This window comes from Brienomyrus brachyistius, chromosome 7 (assembly GCF_023856365.1).
Source record: "Brienomyrus brachyistius isolate T26 chromosome 7, BBRACH_0.4, whole genome shotgun sequence".
NCBI classification, from domain to species: Eukaryota; Metazoa; Chordata; class Actinopteri; order Osteoglossiformes; family Mormyridae; genus Brienomyrus; species Brienomyrus brachyistius.
In genome coordinates this window covers 21,581,584-21,602,910 of record NC_064539.1, presented here as the reverse complement: position 1 = coordinate 21,602,910, position 21,327 = coordinate 21,581,584, and the positions used below count along the sequence as shown (strand labels likewise).

General features: G+C 46.1%; 1 protein-coding gene across 2 annotated transcripts in view; it reads left to right on the top strand.

Annotated features, from left to right (window-relative positions):
• The window catches only part of myo5b (myosin VB), a 44,449-nt gene that overhangs the window by 13,334 nt on the left and 9,788 nt on the right, over nt 1–21,327 (top strand). For both annotated transcript variants that reach the window (XM_049018553.1, XM_049018554.1), the window contains exons 2-24: nt 4,268–4,378; nt 5,611–5,782; nt 6,554–6,698; nt 7,284–7,440; nt 7,714–7,857; nt 8,172–8,253; nt 8,959–9,066; nt 9,699–9,808; nt 10,113–10,378; nt 10,582–10,663; nt 10,890–11,030; nt 11,358–11,480; nt 11,584–11,667; nt 13,522–13,683; nt 13,796–13,893; nt 15,709–15,795; nt 16,386–16,497; nt 17,095–17,306; nt 17,401–17,557; nt 17,928–18,167; nt 19,536–19,772; nt 20,508–20,601; nt 21,136–21,275. In XM_049018553.1, the coding sequence (XP_048874510.1) occupies nt 4,268–4,378; nt 5,611–5,782; nt 6,554–6,698; nt 7,284–7,440; nt 7,714–7,857; nt 8,172–8,253; nt 8,959–9,066; nt 9,699–9,808; nt 10,113–10,378; nt 10,582–10,663; nt 10,890–11,030; nt 11,358–11,480; nt 11,584–11,667; nt 13,522–13,683; nt 13,796–13,893; nt 15,709–15,795; nt 16,386–16,497; nt 17,095–17,306; nt 17,401–17,557; nt 17,928–18,167; nt 19,536–19,772; nt 20,508–20,601; nt 21,136–21,275 (3,264 nt within the window). The remainder of the gene's footprint in view (nt 1–4,267; nt 4,379–5,610; nt 5,783–6,553; nt 6,699–7,283; nt 7,441–7,713; nt 7,858–8,171; nt 8,254–8,958; nt 9,067–9,698; nt 9,809–10,112; nt 10,379–10,581; nt 10,664–10,889; nt 11,031–11,357; nt 11,481–11,583; nt 11,668–13,521; nt 13,684–13,795; nt 13,894–15,708; nt 15,796–16,385; nt 16,498–17,094; nt 17,307–17,400; nt 17,558–17,927; nt 18,168–19,535; nt 19,773–20,507; nt 20,602–21,135; nt 21,276–21,327) is intronic.

Genomic DNA, 21,327 nt, shown 5'->3' with positions numbered 1-21,327 from the left:
ACCCCACCCAAGGTTGCTTCATATCTCCACGCTGTCAATAAAAAGGGTAGAGCCCTGGTTCAGTTTTGTTACCCACAGTATAACCAATGTTAATGTACCCCCACTGAGTCAATTTCTATACCTTAAGTTAGACTAAAAGGTACATTTACCTTTTCTAACCATGCACATCTCTCTGCATGAGGGAAGGTCTACGTCACTGCTGAACCCAGCTGGAGAGCAGTGACCTTTAGCCCACCTATAGTTGGTGGCTTTGCACCACTGATAGGTGCAGGATGCACCATTCAGTAGAACATTTTCGCTTAGAGGTGCATCGAAGCAATATTCATTATCGGTATCGGCAGCGATCCATATCTATTATACAGATTGTGTATCGGCCATATGTGACCCATCCACGTCTGATGCTTTAGTTCTCAACAGTCCTGTTAAATCAGTTTGTACGACCAATCACTGCACAGCCGTTTTCCATTTTAGATTTATGTTCTAGCATCATTCAAGTTGAATACTAACGCTTCTGCTCAGTTTTTAGCCACTTAGTGGGTTTGAGTGCAGTGACTTCTGCCTACTGTGACATCTGCATACCCTTTGCAGTAGGAGGAGTGTAAGGACTTCAGATAAGAGGGTGATGATAGCAAATGTGACTTGCATACTTGCACAGCAAATTAACAAACATGTCTGCAATCTGGAAGTGTTTTACACTTGACACTGCAACTTGTAGCGCAGTGATTTCCAGTTTTATAAATGTTTTGAGAGGTGGAAGTAGCATTCAATAGAAAATCCAGCTAAACGAAGCACAAGAAAACACTAACAATATATAAAAAAGCACTGGATGATTTGGGAGTTGCTATCTTGGGCTGTTTTGCACACTGGCTATAGCTTGTGGTGTAGGAGGGGCTGCTATTGTATTTAAGTGTAAGTGATGCTGTTGCCAGTGGGAGAAAAATTTTAGGATATTTTAAACATTCACCACTTGTATCCTCCTTTGGAAGATATTCTAATTGAGTTGCAAAGTGCCTCATAAAAGCTTTAAACGCTGTACAAACAAAGTGGAACAGAACCTGTTTCTAGTAGCCTAATCAACTAAGCTTCTTTGGAATACATTTTTTTCGTCTGTATTTACTAGTTTTAAAATAATGAGCTCTGGAATCAGATCGGTGCTCATATTGGCTGATGCCCTCAGTTCAAGTATCGGGATCGTATCGGCACTGAAAAAGTGGGATCAATGCACCTCTGCTGATAATATTAAGCTAAAAAGAGCTCTTGTGTCTGAATTTGTATTGGTGTCGGCATTCTTGTATCTTTATCAGAATCGGATCGGAACTGAAAAAATGTGGATCGGACATTCCCTGGTTTTAATGGAGGGTGGGTACCTTCTATGGCGTGCTGGTCATAAAGGGACACCGCCCGCCCCACCCCTGCTACCCGCCCACCTGCCCTACCCGCCACACGCACATTCCTTGCCTCACCGCGATGTGAGGGACGGGTTGTGGAAAAGCACGGATCACAGCTCTTTAAAACTTTCAAACAAACCAGTTTCGTTCCTTTTTTCATTGTGCTATTTTTTGCCACTAAAGGTTGCAGATAGGATGTCTGCATTCATGCATCATTTCTGGGTGCAAAGCAGCGTCGTTGCATGGAACGGTATGAAGCTGGGGAGGCCTCCATGGTCAAGGTGCAACCTCCTGGTAAACATTATAAAAGCATGTGTGTGCTACGCAAATGAGACCAGCCACCGGCTGTGTGCACGTGTGCTAACGCTGCCCCCCGGTTGATGATTAACCCAGGAGCGATGACTCTTATAACAGGTCCCCAGCGGTCACTCTACAAGTTCTGCAGTTTCGCTCTAGGCGAGAGGCTTTCAGAATGTGTGTGGAGGGTTTCTCTGCTAATCACATTTCCCACAAGCCTTTGGGAAGTATAGCACCAAGTTGGTTTCCACCATCCTGGGAAACATGTTTTCCACCGTGTGAGACATCGCGGTCTCGGAACATAACACAATTTTGAGGCCTTTCCGTATGCAGAATATATTTTTTTTTCTAGTCTTTTATCGTTGTGGTAATAGGAGACTTGTTTTACTCACAATGCAGATGCCAGATATTGCCTTCATTATTGCCCACCATAATATGCATAACCATAAAATCAACATTACATTATCCTATATGATCTATAAACGGCTGGGCCATGGTACATATGTTCCATTCCTATTCCGTTCCTCAGCTTTGCGATGCGTATTCAAGTCCATTCTCTCTTTTCACTTTAAGTACATTATTCAGTAAAGCGCCTGAGATGTTCAACACTTTGAACACACACAATAGGCTTTGTGTTAATGATTTTGCCCAAATGTAGGCTAATGTAAGTGTTCCAAACATGTTTAAGGTAGGTTAGGCTAGGCTTTTATGTTCCTTGGGTTAGGTGTACTGCAGTTAATTGCATTTTCGCCGTATAATTGTTTTGCCTTCCATAGGTTTGTTGGGACGTAACCCCATCGTAACCTAAGGAGTGCAGTGGTTTGGGGACATGTGCTTCCCAGAAAACATTTCTTCTGAGACAGTCCTTATTCATGCACTGATGTAACAACCCTGGGTCGCCACCGGAGGGAAGATCTTGAAATACCTCAGATATCTGTGCTGCTCAGTGCATAAAGCAGCAATGTAACTGAATATGATGTTCTGTTACAGTTCCCTCTGAAAAACATCTTTGTATGTAAAATGGTGCTACAGCTTCTGAATCCCAGTATTGTCCTGCTTCTCCTGCCAGCTCTCCTTAGTAAAATACATTCTGTTTGTAGCCTGACTGCCTGTTCAGCACACTCATGTTATTCCACCCAGCCACACAGAGCTCAGTACAACAGTACAGCACCCTCAAATTAATAATGTGTACCCTCTGATGGAAGTCAGTTAGTCCAGGACTGTTGGGGGGGGGGGGGGGGCAGTAGGGCCTTCTCACTAATTTCTGATGCACCCTTAGTGGACCCAGCTCTGTCCTTTGGCTTCCAGGGTTGCGTTTGAGCACAAACCATCTTGTTATTCTGGAAAATTCAGTTTCAGAAAATACAATTCAGACCAAGATTCTGTTTCAACCATCCACTTCAGTATAGAGTCACAGTCAAAGTACTCAACTGGCAGGTTGAAGCAAAATTCTGGTCTGGATCGGTACTTTCTGGATCGGAACCTTCCACTCCTGATCTTTACATGCTGATCTAATATGTAATGCACTGTCTAAAGTTTAGACTCAAAACGAATGAACATAAAACCAGAATAAACAGTGGCCTCTAGTGTCCATTTTTGGAAACTGAGTTTGTGATCCATCCTTAAGGTCCAATGAACTTTCTGCATTTCAGCGTCTCCACTTGTTTTCATTAAGGTTTAACTTGATGTGAAGGGAATGTTTCAGCCAGTCATCGACTTTGAAGTAGGTAGAGAGGCAGTAAGGGAATGCAGAGGGCGTCGAAAAGGTCACCGGTCACGATTGAATGTGTAAAGCCATATCGATTTTTGTACCTGCATGTATATATCAGTTTCCATCAGGACCAGCCTACAAGCCAAGAAATGAATTCCTAATTGTGGCTGGTGATCATCATCTCACATGGGGAAGTGAAGGTCCATGATCCATCATGTGGCTGGTGATCATCATCTCACATGGGGAAGTGAAGGTCCATGATCCATCATGTGGCTGGTGATCATCATCTCACATGGGGAAGTGAAGGTCCATGATCCATCATGTGGCTGGTGATCATCATCTCACATGGGGAAGTGAAGGTCCATGATCCATCATGTGGCTGGTGATCATCATCTCACATGGGGAAGTGAAGGTCCATGATCCATCATGTGGCTGGTGATCATCATCTCACATGGGGAAGTGGAGGTCCATGATCCATCATGTTGCTGGTGATCATCATCTCACATGGGGAAGTGAAGGTCCATGATCCATCATGTGGCTGGTGATCATCATCTCACATGGGGAAGTGAAGGTCCATGATCCATCATGTGGCTGGTGATCATCATCTCACATGGGGAAGTGGAGGTCCATGATCCATCATGTGGCTGGTGATCATCATCTCACATGGGGAAGTGAAGGTCCATGATCCATCATGTGGCTGGTGATCATCATCTCACATGGGGAAGTGGAGGTCCATGATCCATCACCTGGCTGGTTTATCGTGTTGATGAAAAAGGAAGTGAAAGAAGAAAGCAGGCTGCTGAGACTTTGACCGGCTTTGCTGCCGTCACCCTGTCTTGCCCCGTCAGCTGATGTTGTACCTGTGTTTCAGTACACGAGGGTTTGGATCCCTGACGCAGAGGAGGTGTGGAAGTCTGCAGAAATCACACGAGACTACAAGGAAGGAGACCCCATCCTGCACCTCAAACTTGAGGATGAATCGGTAACTACATGCTCTGTGTGTTTGTGCCATGGAACCCAAAAATACCGCCGCCTTACATTCCCTGTTGAAGATATTATCTATGAAAAACCTGGAAATTCTTAATTTGTTATCAGGGCAAGTATGTGGCTCTGTACCTGTGATTGTTAGGTTGTGTCATCTTGGTATTTGTAGTAACCATCAAATACAGCAGTGTATTTTTTAACCTGACTGGTACTCCACCTTGTTTGGCTAATCAGTACCTCATTTGAGTACTAACTAATTAATTGAGCTGGTCATTAAAATGAATGATTGCATGGAATGGCTTAGGGGCATCTAAGGAGAGGTTTGGGAACCAACAAGATATCAGTAACTTTTTGGAGAGCATGAGAAATTCTTGATTTTTTTTGGGCTGCTGTTAACATTAGAACATATACAACTTAAGTTTTTTTTTTTTTTTTTTTTTAAATAATTTAGGGCTGTATGATTATCACGTTGCAATATCATGTCGATTATTCAGTGGAAAAGCATTAATCACCAGGGCCTTAGGCGACAGGTGTAAACATTCGTCCCGACACGTGCTTTACAGTACTATACAGACATTTTCTTATGCTCACAATTTCGTAAGCAGATTAGAGGTGCACCTAAAATATTAATGAGAGTGTTAGTAATCTGCATACATTCGGTGTATCCTTGTTATTTAAATTCGGTTAGCGGAGAAACGCCACATGCAACTGTCTTGGTAAATCATGGAAGCGATCGGCACTGAAGTGGCGGTGAAGAGAGGGACAGCTCAGCAGCCGTCTTTTCAAAGAGCAGACGTTGTGGATAATCAGGGCAAAAAGACGTCAGTGGTGTGGACTTTAAACTTTTTGCAGTTTAAAGTCCGACGTTTATTAACCATAAGAATTTGCTAAATTTTATGCCCCTCATCTAAAGCCCTGGTAAATATATCGCGTATCGCTGAATTTTTTTTCCCCACTGTATTATATGTATGTACCCATACATGTACATAAATGGCAAATAAGGCATCATTTCGTAAAATTTCAGCAACGCATGGGCGTCGCCGCCATTTAATCTGAGGAGGACGTGTCCCCCTCTCATTTCATAATTATTTGCTTGGACCCCCCCACATGTAACATAAAATATTAGTTTTATGCTAGTGTGTCCCCCCCACATTCGAAATGCTTCTGGCGCCCCTGCAGCAAAGCACTATGTCAGTGTATGTCACCCCCCCTCCTGGTCTCTTGTCCCAGACACTGGATTATTCTGTGGGCCCCAAGAGCAACCCCCTGCCCTTTCTGCGCAACCCTGACATCCTGGTGGGGGAGAATGACCTCACGGCGCTCAGCTACCTGCACGAGCCGGCCGTGCTACACAACCTACGGCTGCGTTTCCTGGAGTCCAACCACATCTACACGTACTGCGGTGAGTCTGCGCAGGGCCCCTGTGCACCTGCGTGGGCAGCTGGTCGTGTTGACAGTAACCTGTCAGGGCTGGAGCAGTAACCCACAGGGGTTTTTCAGGTCTCTGTGCTCCTGACGTGGAGAAGACCTCCCACATCGCGTGTAGTCTGTGGTCTTAGGCTCACGCCCTTCTTCATAACTGGTTAGTCACCAGTGACGTTTGTGACAGTCGGTCAGTCAGCTGCTGAGGCGTCTACAGTGCGTCTACAGTGCGTTGAGAAGGCCTGCTTTCACAGGCCTTCTCATAATCCCTCTGTAGAGAGTAAGCCCGTTTCATGTTTCTACATGAAAATTTCTACATGAAACGCTTGCAGCTGTGTGATCAGTTTAGGCAGACAAGGGGGGTGATGTGTCACTGGGGGAGAGATACTGCGGTAGCAAAACCAGTCAGTTGTGTTTGGCCAATTTGTGCAACTGAAGCTGTTTTTAAAACCTTTACATATTGCGAGAATCATACGTCCAGTGAAGACTGTCGGTGTGTTTAGTTAAATAGCCGCACACTGGTCAGATATAGTCACTGTAGTTGTGATTCATTGTACACCCTACCATGGACTTTGCCTGAGGCTTGTAACTGAAATGGGGTCTAACAAAGCAGTGCGTGCCAGTGGTGTCCTTCATGTACACAGTGACCGGACCCTATTTAATACGAGTGCGGGCCGGTGCAGGGGGATCTGGGCTTTGCATTACAGTGAGGGCCTCTTTGTGACTTGCTGTTATCCTTACACCTGCACAGGAATTGTTTTGGTGGCTATCAACCCTTACGAGCAGCTGCCGATCTACGGGGAGGAAGTCATCAATGCGTACTGTGGCCAGAACATGGGGGACATGGATCCACACATCTTTGCTGTGGCAGAGGAGGCCTACAAGCAAATGGCCAGGTAACCACAGCCTGCGGCCTACATTAAACTGTACAGTGTATAGGAAGGAACTCGGTGCATGCTACAGCTAGGCTTCTGTCTCACTGCGGTTTTGCCCGCCTGCTGAGATAAGACATCATATTTTCAAAATGCTCAGTGGCCCCAGACCTGTATGCTCACACTGCATAGACCTTGTAGACGAAGACCACCCTTCTGTGCTTTGCTTGCTGCTGCCTGCCTCACCCCACCTCCCTTAAATGTCAACTTTTTTTCTGTGTACAGCTGGAATGGTCACCTGAGTTCTGTTCTGCTTTGTAATCTGTCTGTCAGTCATGTTGTCAAGGCATCAGCGCAGCGCAGCCTCGACGCATGCGTCATAAATCCGGCTTAAAGGCAGCGTCATTTTTCTTCTGAATTAAGAAGTCGATGCAAAAAATGTTTTTGTTGGTGATGCTGTGGAATCTCCATGGTGACCTGATTGTTTATTTGTGTGGAATTTCCTCTCAATAAGAAAATGGATGTTCATGACTGCAGCAAACGATAATCCATTGGACTTTACATGCACAGGGTTGTTAGAGCCATGACCCGTTGTCCCATTTTGCACAGAGATGAGAAGAACCAGTCCATCATTGTGAGTGGGGAGTCGGGAGCAGGCAAGACCGTCTCTGCTAAGTATGCCATGCGCTACTTTGCTACGGTTGGAGGCTCAGCCAGTGACACAAATGTGGAGGAGAAGGTTTTGGCTTCCAGCCCCATCATGGAGGTGAGGATCTTTGACAGGAACCTTGCCAACTGTAGAGGGTTGTGATCAGTGTTAAAACAGAGCCATCTGGGGTCGGCCTGATCACGAACTTGGCCCACGTGCAAACATTGATAAAGGGATTGAACTTTGACCGCCTGTGTGTGTTAATTCTGTACCCTTTTAATTTTGGTTAATGCTACACAGTGATTTATTTGCAGTTGTCTGAAATAGCAAGGTGCATTCTGGGGAACCCTCCTTATCTTCTCTTCCCACACTTCCTGCTTTAAAACCCAGGCTATCGGGAATGCCAAGACCACACGCAACGACAACAGCAGCCGCTTTGGCAAATATATCCAGATCGGCTTTAACCAACAGTACCACATCATCGGCGCCAACATGCGGACTTACCTTCTGGAGAAGTCTAGAGTGGTGTTTCAGGTGAGCAGGACCTCAGGTATCAGGTGTCAGGGACTACAGCTGTGTGCTGTGGGCTCATGTTACCTGCATACAAAGGATCCTGGGTTGACTGTGAAGCTGAGAGCAGGCTCGATGTTCTTACAAATAGGAGGTTAATGTTTTAGGGCAGCTGTTTATTTAATTACCGGGTCATGGAACGTAAACCTGAGATTGTACAACACACACACACACACACACACACACACACACACACACACACACCGCATCCCTTTTTCCCCAAACCCAGCGTGAACCATATTCTTTTTTCTGTGTGATGATCAGTCTTTGTGTTGTAGGCTGAAGAGGAGAGGAACTACCACATCTTCTACCAGCTGTGTTCTTTTGCAAACCTCCCAGAGTTCAAAGATCTAGGCCTCAGTAAGTCTCAGCTCTGCATACCAGCACATGCATCTTCCCACACTGGGTGCTGCCATGGAGTTGCTGGGACTCTGAACAGCACTGGAAGTACTGGTCACTTGCTCACGATTCACGTAAATGATCTAAAGTCAGCTTTTAGAGAGACCTGCAGAACAGCTAGGAAACAGAAAAGCTGCTCTTTAACCAAAAATGTTAAGATGCACTAATTGGAAAGTTTCAGATGAGATTTAATATTTGCTGATTGTCAGTTACGTTTAGACATGAGGCTGATTTTAAAATGGTTTAAGCAGTATATTACTGACAGCTTTTGGTTAATAGATTTGAAGCGTTTCCTTACAATGTCATGCCCATTACAAAGTATGCATAAACAATCCAGGGGCCTTGATCATGAAAAATTATTTTTAAGATGCATATGTCAGCACATTTAGTTTACGAATGAATCTAAATCTCCATTTTTCTTGCACAGCAGTAAAAAGATTTGTAAGACAGAAATTGAGATGATTTCTAAAGATAAATTGATAAATCATCAACTCTTGAAGATCGAAACGGAAAGCATTGAATCTGTCAGTGTGTTCTATGTTCTGAACTTTACCTCTTAATAGGCACGGCAGTCTGACACTTTCCAGGCTCTTCTGACTGGAGGTGGCACCTGTTGATCTCACTCTTCTTTCCTTCTCTCCACACGTCTCGTCCCCCCTCCCCAAGCTAGTGCCGAGGACTTTATATATGCTTCCATGGGAGAGAGCATCTTCATTGAAGGAGTGAATGACGCTGACGACTTCCGGAAGACCCGGAAAGCCTTCTCACTGCTGGGTACGCACCAACTCCCGAGAGAGAGAAGGAGCGGGTGATGGTTACACTGGCCTCCCCAGAGACACAGGGGCACCGGGACGCAGCCCAGGGCCACAGCCATGTGGAGCACAAAGAAGGCCGTGCTTGGCTATTCCCCAGGTTCAGGGTTGCCAACCCTCACGCATCTGCCGTGATACTCATTCTTTCAGCCTCTCATGCTTACAGCAAATCTATATTATTCCATTATAAATCTAAAATTAGCTACATAAGAGGCATATGGGGCAGTTTGCAAACCCTGCAGATTATTGATAAGATGATAAAACTCTTACATACATTTAAATGAGTATGCATGTATGTGCAGACATGTCTCGAATTGAAAGTCTCGCGCCAGCCAGCTGACCGAAGTTGGCGACCTTGGAGAATTGGGTCTCTCTAGCATTACATCCCATTCTGTTCTTACTGCTCTGTACATTCACGGATGCTGCAGAGCATTCTGTGTAGTATATTACTTCACACGCGTACGGTAACGTACTGCAGAAAGCTGTCCAGCCAGCCATATATAGTGTTCCTTGTCATGCTGTGTTTCACCGAGTAATGTGAGCGTGCTGGTTTCTGCTAATCGGCAGTGTGTGTGTGTGTATGCTCGCACGCAGGGGTGAAGGAGAGTGACCAGATGAACATTTACAAAATCATTGCTGCCATCCTGCATCTGGGAAATGTAGAGATCCAGTCTTTGAGGGACGCGGAGTCCTGTCACATCTCTGTGAGTCTCCGTGTCATCGCGAGTCGTACTGTCAGCTAGGGTTGGCACCATTCCGGAATGCATTCCAATCCAAATCAGGATACGGAACTGCAGTTGGGATTGTGAAGAAAAACCTATGAGGAACAGAATTGGAATTGAATTTGAATCTAAAGGAGTGTAAATTCCAACTCCATTTCCTGATTTGGATTGGAATCGATGAATTCATTCCAGAATGGCCCCAACCATTCCTTCAGCCATTCTGTCCCTTTGGTTGTCATATCCTTGAAACCAACATACTTTCCCCGTCCCGTGCCTGTATATGTAGAAGGAGGACCCTCATTTGCAGCACTGCTGCCGACTGCTGGGACTGGAGCAGGACCAGATGGAGCACTGGCTGTGTCACAGGAAGCTGGTGACGACCTCAGAGACCTATGTGAAAAGCATGCCACGTGCCCATGCGCTGAATGCCCGCAATGCTCTGGCCAAACATATCTATGCCAATTTGTTTGACTGGATCGTACAGCACGTTAACAAGGCCCTATACACCATTAGCAAGCAGCACTCCTTCATTGGTGTCCTGGACATCTACGGGTGAGCCACGCTGATTGGTTGTGGGGTGGGGGCTTTTGTGAAAATCTCACCCACTGACTTGTTTTGGGGGCCCTACAACAATTAATATAAATACACCGCATGTAGGCAAGTGATTGTTGGCGGAGATACCAGCTAGGAAGAGCTACCTTGTGTCCCATTGTAACCGTCTGCTCTTGCTTTCTCGTTTCCTCCCATTTCTACAGGTTTGAAACTTTTGAGCAGAACAGCTTTGAGCAGTTTTGCATCAACTACGCCAATGAGAAGCTACAGCAGCAGTTCAACTCGGTTAGTTGGACGTTTTGCTGATATCAGGAACCAGTATATTCTTATATGGGACAGGTTTGACTGGGTCCTTCCCAGATGTGATTATGGTCCCCCCCCCAAATCCACCTCTCTGAAAAGTATGTCCTGTATAATTTAGTAGAGTAGCTCAGGGCTAATCAAGGCCAGTTAATTGGTCAAATGCCCAGAGAGCAGTGTTGAGTACTCAACATGCACCTCCTCCCTCCAGCACGTGTTCAAGCTTGAGCAGGAGGAGTACATGAAGGAGCAGATTCCATGGACCCTCATTGACTTCTATGATAACCAGCCTTGCATCGACCTCATTGAGGCCAAACTGGGCATTCTGGACCTACTGGACGAAGAGTGCAAGGTATGGGTGTTGTTGCAAGGAGGTAGCATTATCCACCTAGAGTAAGCTACTGGCTGAAATGAGTGAGGGACATTGAGCTCAGTGAGTGATCTTGAAGCATGCTGAGTCTGTATACATTCAGGTACCTTCATTCATGACCGGTCCTGATCTTTTGTTTTGATTGTGGGTGTCCTGAGTACACAGGCAAGTTTATTTTGTCATAGCACTTAATCTGATGAGTCCATTGAAGTTCAGTTGGATAACTTAAAGGAATGTCAAACAACTGTGGTTCCTTTCACAGGTAATCTACAAAAGTTTTTGTGCATTTTCATGTTCTACTTCCTTCAGGTACCAAAAGGAACAGATCAAAACTGGGCCCAAAAACTTTACGACCGCCATTTAAGCAGTAACCATTTTCAGAAGCCCAGGATGTCCAACATCTCATTTATTGTGATCCACTTTGCCGATAAGGTGGGCTGGACTGATGAAACATTGTACCGTGTACTTGGACAATTTTGGTTAAACATCCTTAGGAGGACATCAGCTTTAGTCAACTTCCATTTTGTTCCTGTAGGTGGAGTACCAGTGTGAAGGGTTTTTGGAGAAGAACCGGGATACGGTCTATGAAGAACAGATCAACATCCTAAAGGCTAGCAAGGTGAGAGTAATGCCATCTTCCTGCTGAATTGTCAGGACTAAAGGATCATCCACACAATAGCACACATTCATCACAGGCTATAGAAATTTAAAAAACAATGACTCTAGAAGTTCCCATGCAGCATCACCTCCAGCTCCTGAACTCTTTCATCCAGTAATTGACCTCAGGGAGGAGTAAAAACAGGAGTTGGGGTGACAAGTCAGTGTCTGATTCCAACTTTATGGAAAATTTACTTGAATACTACTTAAAAAAGTAGTCTGAAGCATCTTGTAAATGTTTCTTATCAACTAGTGTTGATATCATTACAGCATTGCTCTGTTTTGGGAAAGAATATTGTTACAATTATTCTGTCAAAGATAATATATATCTCATTGTGATGACTGAGAAAGGGTTGTAGACGAAGCCTTCTAATGGACGTAGAAGATAAATTTTGTTATAGGAGGGTTACAGTTTTGATTCTCCGACAGACAAACGTCCTTGTCAAGTAGACACCGTCTCCAGTCAGACTCAAAACATTACTGGAAAGTCACTTCAGCAAATAGTTCACGTGCTTCACATTTTAGCAGCCCAGGCAATTAGAAAACAAGGAGTTGGCATGGAGAAGTGAAAAACAGAGTGGAGCCCAAGGTCCAGGATTTAGCAGAATTGTGCGTGTCATTGAAGGGGATATTTTCTGACCCCCCCCATCTCTGTATCACGGTCCACCAGACATCCTGGAGCATACTGGTAATATTACCCCTGATCAGGAGTAGAATATGTAACGAACCACATGGATCCGTGTTCATCGGTGTGGAATGTGAGCAACACCCTTGAACATGTACTTTAGGAAGACGTCTCTTAGGAATGGTTGCACTAGGATGTAAACCTCAGCTCTACATCTTATAAAATGCTGCTATAATATAATAGAATATAACAGCAGGTTCTGTCTCTGGGATGGAAAGCAAGAACATACTGCAGATGTACACAGCCAGGCACATGGGCAGAAGCGGCTAACAGCAATCAAATCATAGCAGTTGAGGACAACAGTGGTGAACAGAGTCACCCCAGCAGCCTGGGTCCATGATCATTATATGCTGTTAGACTGCGTTAGTCACTTCTTTACCTCCTGTGTTTCCCAGAGAATTTAGCTACAGATGGTGTTGGGGAAGTCACTCACAAAAGGTATCCATTAAAGACAAAGGTGGAAAGTTCAGGTCCAGAAAGTACAAATCCAGACCAAGGTTTCAACCAATCAGTTGAGTCCTCTGTCACTATAACTCTGTATAATGAAATGGTTGATTGAAACAAAACTTTGGTCTGTACTTTCTGCGCCTTGGTCTGTACTTTCTACTTTCTACTTTTCAAATGTGAAGAGTGATGGATTACTTTTGTGAGTCGCTTCCCAACACTGGCTACAGATATACAAACAAGGTCAGAGGGTACCAAAGGAGATCAGTTTCATCTATGCAGAGTCAGAAGTGAGTGGAGCCAGTACTACTTGTATCTTGGCAAACTACGTAGAGTCCTGAAAAAACCCGATAAAGACCTTCACTGCATGGTCAAACTTCACCATTATCAACAGGCTGTAATCAAGGGACATGCCAGGAAGTGCTGAGTTGTTTCCTGATAAAGACAGAGAATAGAGATTCCTTTTCTCTGGTATAAACTCCATCCAGCCAGCCTGCCAGTGATAAGCAAGCTGGTGTTTACCTTTAATTCCTGAGGAGATGGATCATGCCTGCATTTTTCCCTTTCTGCATATACAGTATATTACTGATATGTTAATACCTTTTGGAGTTGGATCACTTAACCCACAATGGTCTCCTATGAAGCCAACACTGGGGCTATGAATTTGACGTTCTTCTGCAATCTCAGTTCCAGCTAGTGGCAGACCTCTTCCAGGAGCTCAAGGAGAGCACTGGCTCTCCTACTTCCATCACTAACACAACCACAAAAGGCCAGAAGATCAGCGTTCGGCCTGCCAAGCCCATCCTCAAAGCCTCCAACAAGGAGCACAGGAAGACCGTGAGCTATCAGGTGAGGATGTTCTTGCGGACGCTGTCCCAAATTCCCGGTGATTCCCCATCTTGGTAGTTGCATGCGCATTCGCTGTCCCTCAGCACTCAACCTCTTCTGCATCTTGCACCAGTTCCGCAGTTCCTTGCATCTGCTGATGGAAACCCTGAACGCCACGACGCCTCACTACGTCCGCTGCATTAAACCCAACGACTACAAGGAGTGCTTCTCGTAAGTGTGTTTACTGGGAAGCTCCACAAAGCTCTGTTCTCATCTAAAGGACACACTAAACTGATTGATTGTTCTTAAGTTGATTGCCTGGAGGCTAATGCTGAACACCATTTTTGCTGCCTGACCTAACTTGGACTCTTCCACATGACTACAAACAATGAGCCGCTTCAGTCCAGGGAAAGAAATGTCATTACAGAGTCGAGCAGCTTATTACCACTTTATTTGGACCCCAGGATGAGGGGGCTGGGGGTGCTTCCATAATTTGAGCATCATTCCCTCATTTCTCACTAGAAGAATGGGCTGGAAATTGAATCTTGTCACCCGTGACTCGTCCTGCATCAGGTGGTAGGTTTAGGGGGGCTGGGTGGGGGGTGAGGATGGGCTTGGCTACATGGTACAGCCTCTGCGACTCTGGGAAACCAGACAACTGTGCTCATTGCTGCAGAGGAAGATGAGGTAAGGAGGAGTGTTTTCACGATGTTGAGAGTGATATGAATATCAAATAGTGTGGTTTCTGCTCCGTCGATACACAAGCACAGATTACATGGTACTTGTAGTAACACTGTGGTTTTAAATCATCATTTTTCATATCTGTCCTGCAGTTGTTAAATGATGTCGTAGTTTTGTTTGATGTTTAGCATGTCCAGAAAATCACATGGCAGGGTTCCAAACGGCAACCATTTAATTGCATTTTGCAACTTGCCATTTGTTGCTGCTGTTGTTTGTGTTTATATTTAAAAAAAAAAAACGTGAAACACCAGAATGGACCAAGGATTGATGCGTAAGGTTGGGTATTGAGATTCGGTTCCAAATTAGAAATTCTGTTTTTTAAGAACCCAGAATTCGATAAAATAGTTGAATTACAGTTTCACTTACTTACTTATTTCTACAAGCGCATTTTTAATCAGCTGCGTAAGGGTTAACGCACCACAAGTCCATTTACGTTTGTAACTGAAATTTTGTTCATGAATACAAACCAAAAACACATATATTAGCAAAACTACTGTCTAGGCTTGGGCGGTGTATTGACAGTATTTCCTTCTGGCAAAACCGTATCGTGGGGGATTTCAAAACACCGGAATAGCATCGCTCTTTAAAATGCAGTCAAAATATTGTATACCTGAGCGGTATCAAAAATGTCACCTACTACAGTTAAATATGACCCAAGCCATCATCTTTGCCTAAGACTATAAGCTGGTCTTAAAACCTTATTTTTATCTTGAAATAACCTGGTTTTGTTTTAATAAACGGAAAAGATATCTTCAAGTACTGTAATTGCTGTAGAACTTGAAGTTGAACTCTTTAAACTTTATTTTTTTTAGTGTATTAAAATCATAACCAAAACTCAATAAGAACCGGATTTGATGAGCAGAATCAAAACTCAACACTATTGAGGTGTGTGAGTGAGTTAGAAAGTGATTGAGACGATGCTGCGCAGGATCTCATCTGCCTGTGTCCGGTCTCACTTGACAATGAAACAAACTTTGGTGTTTATGCACAATTCAACTTAATGATTTATTCTATTAAAGCACTACTTAACTCTCTGTGTTTTTGTTCCTTTAAAATAAAACATCCCATTGTTATTTCTGTAATTCCCATGTTTACTACCAAGCATTTATCGGTAATAGACCTACAGTTAAGACTGATAGCTCTGTGAATGTGTTGAGTTGCATATCGATTTAAGTGGTGCGCCTAAATTTTGTACAGTGACTGAGAACGAAGCTCTCGTTTCGCACTGTGAATGTGTGAACATACACTGATGGTCATGCAGATCGCGACAGGCGCACTTTACCCAGAGGATCCTCTGTGATGCAGGTTTGACTCCAAGAGGGCTGTGCAGCAGTTGCGAGCATGCGGCGTGTTGGAGACCATCCGCATCAGTGCAGCTGGGTACCCCTCCAGGTAGGCAGGCCCTGAGGAGCCTTACTCTGCTGTCACTGATTCTGCCATCCACCCCTATCACTGCACTTCTGTATGCTTATTATTGATAACACGGTCCTGTAGGTCAGTGTATCCTAACCCAGACCTCAGGGACCCCGAGACAGTGCAGGTTTTTGCTCCTTCCTAGCTCACTGCAAAATGTGAGAGGAAGCAAAAACATGGACCATCTGGGGGCCCTCAGGAGGAATGTGACGCTCATGAGGAAGACTTAGCGCCATGGTGGCCTCGAGGTCCACTGACTGTGGATGTGCTAGTCTTCCTCTCTCAGCCTGTGGAATGAAATTGTAAAATCCCAGTGTTGAGCTGTGTTCCCTTATGGGAGAGAGAGTCACTTCAGAGAGCAAACATTCGCTGTAAACTAGCCTGCAGAGGACTCTCCATTTTGTAACTGATTTAGCAGCTGATAAGCTTGTGAGAGTCTATGCTGACCCCAAAAGACCCTGAGCGTGTGTGTGTGTGTGTGCTGATTATGTAAGAACCAGTTTCCCCCGTTGACTGTGAATTCTGTAAAAGCTAAAAAGTGTCCTGACCCTTGTCTTGTTGGGTTTTAGGTGGACCTACCTGGATTTCTTCAATAGATACCGGGTTCTGATGAAGAAGAAGGACCTGGCCAGCAATGACAAAAAAGCCATCTGCAGAAACTTCCTGGAAACCCAGATCAAGGTTCATATCCTGCTGTGTTCCACCCAGCCTCCTCCAGTCCAGCTCCCAGACGCGTGGGCTGATCGGGGGAAGAAGGCCCCTCTGTTTCTGTATCTGTAATCTTGTGGGAATTTAAACATGGCTGGTTTAGTTACTCGTAACAATGCCATTGCTCCTGTGGAGTAGCCAGGCCTCGTACTATGTGGTGGCCAGAATAGACCTACTGATTTTATCAGGGTGGCAATGGGCTTTTATCATCTCCCAATCCAGTTGGAGACGCCACAATCGACTGATTGACCCCTGGCCACCCCTTAGATGTGCCCCTGTATCGGTCCTGTTGAAATTCTAAGCAGTTTCTTCCTCACACAGTTCCTTCATCACAAGGCTGTTGTGTCTCCACACAGCTGCTGACCAAAGTGAAGTGATGTTAGTTTTTCCTTGAATGGTTTTCCTGCATTTTGCATGAAGCGTTTCATGGTAATGGGAGTGAGCAACAAAAGGGTTTAGCTCGGTTAAACACAAGATACTTTCATTACATAGACGAGCAGCGCGACTTCCAGTGAGGGAATTTCAGTACAGCACTTGCTGCCTTGACTGATGCCTCTGCATTTCCGCCAGGACCCGGACAAGTTCCAGTTTGGGAAGACCAAGATCTTCTTCCGCGCAGGTCAGGTGGCATATCTGGAGAAGCTTCGTACCGACAAGTTCCGGGCTGCCTGCATCAAGATCCAGAAGACGGTGCGAGGATGGCTGCAAAGGATTCAGTACCAGAGAACCCGGAAGGCCGCGATCCTGCTGCAGAAATACGGCCGGGGTTACCTTGCACGCAGGTGAGGACACTGTCCAGTAAGACGTGGTAACTGAGCAGCAGCAGACTTGGTTTGAACTAAACATGATTCTCGTGTGTGTTCGCCCGTGTCTCAGGTACGCCGAGTACTTGCGTCTCACTCGGGCTGCCGTCATCTGTCAGAAGCAGTCCCGCATGGTGCGAGAACGCAGGGCCTACCTGAGAGTCCGCCAGGCTGTGGTCACTATCCAGGCTTTCACTAGGGGCATGTTCACTCGCAGGCTCTATCACGAGGTGAGTTTTTTTTTTTTTTTTTTTTTTTTTTTTTTTTTTTTAACCTGCTAATAGAATGAATACACTTTCAATAATAATATCATCATTATTATGATTATAACCCACCCTTCATCATAAGAAGAGCTACATGAGTCAAAAAGAAATTTGTCAATAAACATGCATAATGTAGAGAGAGAGGGGATGAGGAGGTAGGTCATGTACCCCTCCACAGCAAAGAAGGGTTACAGTGCTTGTCTGGGGAGGCTTCAGCCACATTGTGGTCATGAGACAAACACAACAAGCGAAGGTGACTTGGACAAGATGGATGGCCGGCTCACAGGGGCAGCCCTGCTGTTCTGATGGCCCTGACTGACATCTGCTCTCTACACAGCTTTGGTTGAACCACAAAGCCACGATCATTCAGAAGTCGACGCGTGGTTGGATGGAGCGGAAGAGGTTCCTGAGGGCCCGGAGCGCGGCGGTGGTGATTCAGTGTGCATACCGGTGCCTGCAGGCCCGTCGGCAGCTCAAGCAGATGAAGATCGAGGCGCGATCTGTGCAGCACCTGAAGAAGCTGAACGTTGGCATGGAGAATAAAATCGTACAGCTTCAGAGGAAGGTGGACGATCAGGTACGGCAACCCCAAGCTTACGCTAGCTGTGACGAAGCTGAGTAACCAAAGGAAAGCCGGCCCTATTACATACCAATCCAATATCATCCTGAATACAAGCAGGGGACATGAGTTTCCCATCTTTGTGCATCTGGGCTCTGTTGTAGAGATGAGGGGTGAGGGGCCTGGATTTTCGAGTGGTGTTCAAAGTAGAGCCACTATTCATACATACAGTATGAAAAGTTCCCAGTTGAGGTAATTTGGGCGTCTATATCTCTCGGTTGGCCTGAGAACACATTGGTTTTCCCCTGGTGCAGCTAGAGGAGGTGGCTGATGAGAGGGAGGTCTGGCCATCTCTGCTTAGACTGCTACTCCCACGAACCTGAACCCAGATGAGTGGACCAGGATGGATGGATAGATATAATCCATCCATCCATCCATTTTCCAAACCGCTTATCCTACTGGGTCGCGGGGGGTCCGGAGCCTATCCCGGAAGCAATGGGCACGAGGCAGGGAACAACCCAGGATGGGGGGGCCAGCCCATCGCAGGGCACACTCACAAACCAGTCACTCACGCATGCACACCTACGGGCAATTTAGCAACTCTAATTAGCCTCAGCATGTTTTTGGACTGTGGGGGGAAACCGGAGTACCTGGAGGAAACCCCACGACAACATGGGGAGAACATGCAAACTCCACACACATGTAACCCAGGCGGAGACTCAAACCCGGGTCCCAGAGGTGTGAGGCAACAGTGCTAACCACTGCACCACCATGCCGCCCCCGGATGGATATAATCCATCCATTTTCCAAACCGCTTATCCTATTGGGTCGCGGGGGGTCCGGAGCCTATCCCGGAATCAATGGGCACGAGGCAGGGAACAACCCAGGATGGGGGGCCAGCCCATCGCAGGGCACACTCACACACCATTCACTCACACATGCACACCTACGGGCAATTCAGCAACTCCAATTAGCCTCAGCATGTTTTTGGACTGTGGGGGGAAACCGGAGTACCTGGAGGAAACCCCACGACAACATGGGGAGAACATGCAAACTCCACACACATGTAACCCAGGCTGAGACTCGAACCCGGGTCCCAGAGGTGTGAGGCAACAGTGCTAACCACTGCACCACCATGCCGCCCCCGGATGGATATAATATGGACTTTTAAAAAATCACTGTTGGTTGAGGTTTTTCATTCAGCTGGGTGGTTTTGAGAAGATGCCATTTTATCTCAGGTTTCCCCATGGAAAACATTCACATTGATCAGTGATACAGTCTCCCTGTATTGTATTAATCCCAGCGTGATCTGGGATTGGGATGATTTGGTCTAATCTATACTCCGCATCAGTGCATGTAAATATTTTTCTCTCTCTTTCTCTCCAGAATAAAGAATACAAGACCCAGAATGAGCATCTTCTAGCCAACAACACCTCTCTGGTCACAGAGATGAGCAAGCTGCAGAAGGAATTGGACCAGGTGCGCAGTCTCCATGGAGATGGCAATCAGCTGACCTCACTGCAGGAGGAGCTGGAGAGACTGAGGGCGGAGCTTAGCAAAGCTCATGCTGAGCGGAAGAGGATCGAGGAGGAGTACAGGAGTGAGAAGCAGGATCTGGAACAGGTGAGGTGTGCTTATGGATGCTGCCTAGTAAGACAAGTAGGAACGGTACTGAGTTTTACAAATACCCATTTATTCTGAATATCAAGCATTTACCCAAACGTAGGAAAGGGAGGGATCCCAACCCGTCTTCAGCTGGAATGGTAGAAAGCGCTCATATGGTTCATTGATGGAACCACAAGTCTGTTGATTCAGGTCCAGGACTAACAGTGTGGTTTGGCGTTTGTTTCTCTACATGAAAGTTACCTGGAGAAGTTTGTTTTCAGTGCTTGGGGGTCTCGCAGTTTTCTTTGCTTGTTTTTTTGCAGTCATGTAGCTCTTACATGTCATGTTTAAATGCTCGCGACGTTTTATTTTATTAATCATTAAAAATGGGGTCTGGGGAAGCCTGCTGTCAGCCTGTATAAAACGCAGCATGAGCCTAGACGTTTATCTGCTGTAGGCTACAGCAGTAGGGGTGGAGGCCCGGGAAGCTTCTGGGATCCGTTCAGGAAGCCAACTCAGCCACACGTGTGAAGATCGACAGATTGCTGGAGAATGACTCAGATTTCTCTACTCTGACATGCGCTGAAAATGCTACAGTCCCATTTTGGGATTTTCAGCTTAATACATTGTGTATTTTTCTTTTTTTTTGAAAAAAAAAGGAAATCGGGTGTGGGTGGGGGGGGGTGAAGCTGGAGTGACCACGCCTACTGTAGCTCGCCGACAGCTGATCTCTGCGTTCTCTCTCCTGTGTAGAGGGTGGAGGAACTGGAGGAGGAGAACTCCTTACTGAAGGTGGAGAAGGAAGAAATGAACCAAACGATCCTGCAGCAGTCTAGAAGTGCAGGGGGTAAGCAGGCACCTTTCAGGTCGCTGAGAGGCAAGGCGGCCGCGTATCGCCGCTTGCTGTTCTTGCTGGGTTACGTTCGCCCTGCTGATAGTCGAGGACACGACCGAGGCTCTTGCTGCAGGTGAGGATGCTTTGTTTCCTCGTGACAAGAGGCGCCTGTGTGCAGAAGTAGGCCGGCAAGGGGCTGAGGTGGGATTGGATTTCGGAGGCGCGGAGTCGATGTGCACAAACTGAGCCAGAGACCCCCGTGGGATGTAGCTCAGCCTTTGTGTCGCAACACAAGAGAAGTGTTGTCTGTGGTGCTTACGTCTGGGGTTCAGGGCTGCTAGGTCAACCTTCCTAAAGGGAAGCATTTCTCCCCACCCCAAAACCACAGTGTCGTGTTCCCATGTTCCTGTCTTCCATCTAACTGAAACTACTGCCTAAAGCTGTGGTTTCTTTAGCTAATACCAGCTTCTTCAATGAACTGTGTTTAAGTCTGTGTTGAAGGAATGTCTCACTAGGTGCGCCTACCCCCCCCCCCCCCCCCCCCAGATAACAGCGTGTCACAGAAAGAGGGGCATCTGCAGGCTGAGCTGGATGAGGAGCGATTGCGCTATCAGAATCTCCTGAAGGAGTTCTCCAGGCTGGAGCAGAGATATGACAACCTGCACGAGGAGGTGTCCCTGCCGAAGGTGAGAGGTGGCTGAGCGGAGCACTGCGGAGAAGTTATATGGAGCCGTCTTG